Source organism: Tupaia chinensis, unplaced genomic scaffold (genome assembly GCF_000334495.1).
Source record: "Tupaia chinensis unplaced genomic scaffold, TupChi_1.0 Scaffold000088_1, whole genome shotgun sequence".
NCBI classification, from domain to species: Eukaryota; Metazoa; Chordata; class Mammalia; order Scandentia; family Tupaiidae; genus Tupaia; species Tupaia belangeri.
In genome coordinates this window covers 7,847,157-7,850,747 of record NW_006159550.1, presented here as the reverse complement: position 1 = coordinate 7,850,747, position 3,591 = coordinate 7,847,157, and the positions used below count along the sequence as shown (strand labels likewise).

The 3,591-nt window shown below is 51.5% G+C and overlaps 1 protein-coding gene across 2 annotated transcripts in view; it reads right to left on the bottom strand.

The window, feature by feature from the left end:
- DPY19L2 (dpy-19 like 2) overlaps positions 1–2,693 on the bottom strand; it is an 85,028-nt gene extending 82,335 nt beyond the window's left edge. For both annotated transcript variants that reach the window (XM_014585764.1, XM_006143030.2), the window contains exon 1: positions 2,603–2,693. In XM_014585764.1, the coding sequence (XP_014441250.1) occupies positions 2,603–2,623 (21 nt within the window). In that variant the 5' untranslated portion in view covers positions 2,624–2,693. The remainder of the gene's footprint in view (positions 1–2,602) is intronic.
- Positions 2,694–3,591: the final 898 nt, after the last annotated feature.

Here is a 3,591-nt window from a genome sequence, read left to right as displayed (position 1 = left end):
ACCAGACGGGCTGGAACCCGCAGTTTGGACTGGCAAAATACGGGCTTATATAAAGGTTTTCCTCTCTGTTTAAAAGTGCACGACCAGCAGCTGGCATAGTGCCTATGTGGGTGGACTCCCACGTAGTCGACCATGGTTCCAGTCCTGGACCTGGTGGTTTAAAACTCATGCCAGGTGCGTGTGCGTGAGTGCCCGAGATCCCGAGAGGAGAATGGAGGAGAAGGGATTGCGGTGTGGCCATCTCCCCTGGAGGGTGATTTCCCACTTTCTGTCTCTCTGTCTCTCTCTGTCTTTCTGGCAAGCACACACGCCCTATAGCAAAAACCTCTCTCAAATAAAAAGTGCACAAGGCAAGGGGCAGTATTTGGCACAGTGGTCATGGAGCTGGACTCCCGTGTGGCCAAATGTGGTTCAAGCCCCCAACTCGGCTGCTTAAAAACCACACCGGGTGCGTGTGCGTCACCCAAAATCCTGAGAGGAGACTGGAGGAGAAGGGGTTGCACCTCACTTTTCCTCTCTCCATCTCTCAGGTAAGTGCACACACACACACACACACACACACACACACACAGCAAGGCAGTATAATGAATGAACACCTAACACGTGACGTCTATGTTGAGGGAAGTATTAAATATGTGAATAAAGTTTCATTAGTAAACAGCTATCTTTTTTCTTTCCTGAGACATTTTTGCTATAGGGCATGTGTGCTCACCAGAGAGACAGAGAGACAGGAAGTGAGAAATCCCCCCCCCACCCTGGGGGAATGGTCACACCGCAATCCCTTTTCCTCCATTCTCTTCTTGGAATTTTGGGTACACACACAGACGTGCATGGTGTGTTTTAAGCCACCGGGTCTAGGACTCAAACCGTGGTCGACTACGTGGGAGTCCAGTGACGTGGCCATTGCGCCACCTGCTGGCCCCGACAGCTAGTACTTTTACAGAGGTCTGTGCTGGGCCCGTCTGCTTTTGGGTTTTGCTTGTTTTTAGGTTTTTGCCATAGAGCACCTGCAACTGCTGGAGAGGGACAGCGAGGGGACAGTGAGGGGGCAGCGAGGGGACAGCGAGGGGGACAGCGAGGAGGACAGCGAGAGGGACAGCGAGGGGACAGTGAGGGGGACAGCGAGAGGGACAGCGAGGGGACAGCGAGGGGGACAGCGAGGGGACAGCGAGGGGACAGCGAGAGGGACAGCGAGGGGACAGCAAGGGGGACAGCAAGGGGGACAGTGAGACATCACCCGAGGGAAGGCCACCCTGCCATCCTTTCTCCTCCAGTCTCCTCCTGGGGTTTCGGGCACATGCACACACACACCTGGCATGATTCTCAAGCCACCAGGTCTCAAGGACTTGAACCGCGGCCGGCCACGTGGGAGTCCAGTGCCTTAACTACCACGCCACCTGCTGGCCCCTGTGCTTGATTTCATTGCCCTCCGCTTTCACCAAACCCTGTCAGAGTGGCATTGTTTCCAGTGAGCAGAACAGGTGGCTGAGAACCAGAGAGGTTGACTAACTAACCGGCGCCTCAGGGAGGCCCAGGACTGCCGTCTGAGCCGTGATCTGTCGCAGAGCCCAGGCTGTGCACGGCTTCACTCCTGGGTCTGCTTTTACATTTTATGCAATAATGTTTTAGACCCTGTCTCCAGAAACAATCACTTTGAGACATTCAAACGCCACACAGACATTGCCACACCCCCTTCTTCAGAGCTCGCAGGCTGCGTGGGGTCCAGCCGTGGCTGAGGAGCAGCGTTGGAGGCTCAGGCCCAGGCTCCATACGCAGAGGAGGCATTCCGCTCACGTGGAAGTCTGTGGACGTGCCGAGTGCCACAGAGCTGAACCCTGAGCAGCGGCTAGATGCTAACTTGCACGTTTTTACGATAAATGTACACTTACGCTTTTAAATGGAAGTTTTAAATGTGTTACTGCAATTTTTCAAAAGCAGTGTCTGAGGCATCAGGAGACCCTGCCGCCCACGGGTTCGCCTCATACGTGGACCCAGCTGGCTGCGAGTGGATCCGGAAGACGGTCGTGATCCCTGCCAGAGGGGTGTCCTGCCAGCGGCCATGCCAGTGTCTGGCAGGTGACATCACCCCACTTTATCGATGATCAGGTATCAGAAAATGCAAGTCATTAAGAAGTTATACTTAGGGGGCAACAGGCGGCGTGGTGGCTAAGACACTGCACTCCCATGCCGGCTGCGGTGCGAGCCCCAGACCTGGCGGCTTGCTTTCTCACTGTCCCTCTCTCTCTCGCTCTGTCTCTCTCTGGTGAACATGTGTGCCCTACCACAAATTAGTAATAAATAAAATTAAACAAAGGCAATTGTAAAAAAGGAAAATATATTTAAAACAGTCTCTTGAAAGAGATTACATTGAAGAGAGTTAAAAAATAAAAATCAAAAACCGAAGTCTCCACTTCAGAAGAGGAAAGATCATGAAATAAATTAAATACAGAGGGTCCTAAACATTTCTGCATTTCGAACCTGAGTTATGACACTTAGAAACTTGCGAGGTGGTGCGGTTCACCAAACATTCACTTGGTTTTAATTTAGCTTATGGTCTTACCACTCTTAAGTCACAAATTAATACATTGGAAGAAAGACTAACCATTTCAGTGCGAAAAGTCATCTCCCGCTCCAAAGTTGAGAGGTGAGAAAAGTGGCGATCATTTTCGAAAAGGGTTATTAAATGTACCCTAGAAAACACAGGAAGTATCATGTTATAGAAGAACGAGCCCCACGTCCAACACAAAAACAGCTAATTACAGAGAAGCCATAAGAAGAAGACAGCTTTGATAAGAAAGGCTGAGACGCCTTTACACGCTGTTCCTCGCCTTGCACACGTTCGGGCATTTCTTTTTTTTTCTTAGAGGTTTTTTTTTTTTTTTTTTGTTATAGGGAGGGTGCGCTCTCCCGGGAGCGGGCATTTCTTTTTTTTTCTTAGAGGTTTTTTTTTTTTTTTTTGCTATAGGGAGGGTGCGCTCTCCAGGGAGAGAGAGACAGAGAGACAGAAAGTGGGAAATCACCCCCCCCCAGGGGAAATGGCCACGCCGCAATCCCTTCTCCTCCATTCTCCTCTCGAGATCTTGGGCACGCACGCACACGTGCCCAGCGTGAATTTTAAGCCCCCGGGTCTAGGACGCGAACCGTGGTCAACTACATGGGAGTCCAGCTACACAGCCATTACGCTAACTGCTTTTCCTGAGTTTGGGCATTTCTAACCACACACGTAAAATGGTCGCCTCAGCCACGCGGCAGTCCGTGCCTGAAGCTGTTTGCTTTCTTTGCTTCTCTTTCTAAGTGAGAGTGAGCGCGGGGGAGGGAGACGCAGGCAGTGAGGGAGACATAGGCATTGCTGGCTCATGCTGAGACCCTCCTGCCCCGCACCCACGTTTTTACGATAAATGTACACTTACGCTTTTAAATGGAAGTTTTAAATGTGTTACTGCAATTTTTCAAAAGCAGTGTCTGAGGCATCAGGAGACCCTGCCGCCCACGGGTTCGCCTCATACGTGGACCCAGCTGGCTGCGAGTGGATCCGGAAGACGGTCGTGATCCCTGCCAGAGGGGTGTCCTGCCAGCGGCCATGTCAGTGTC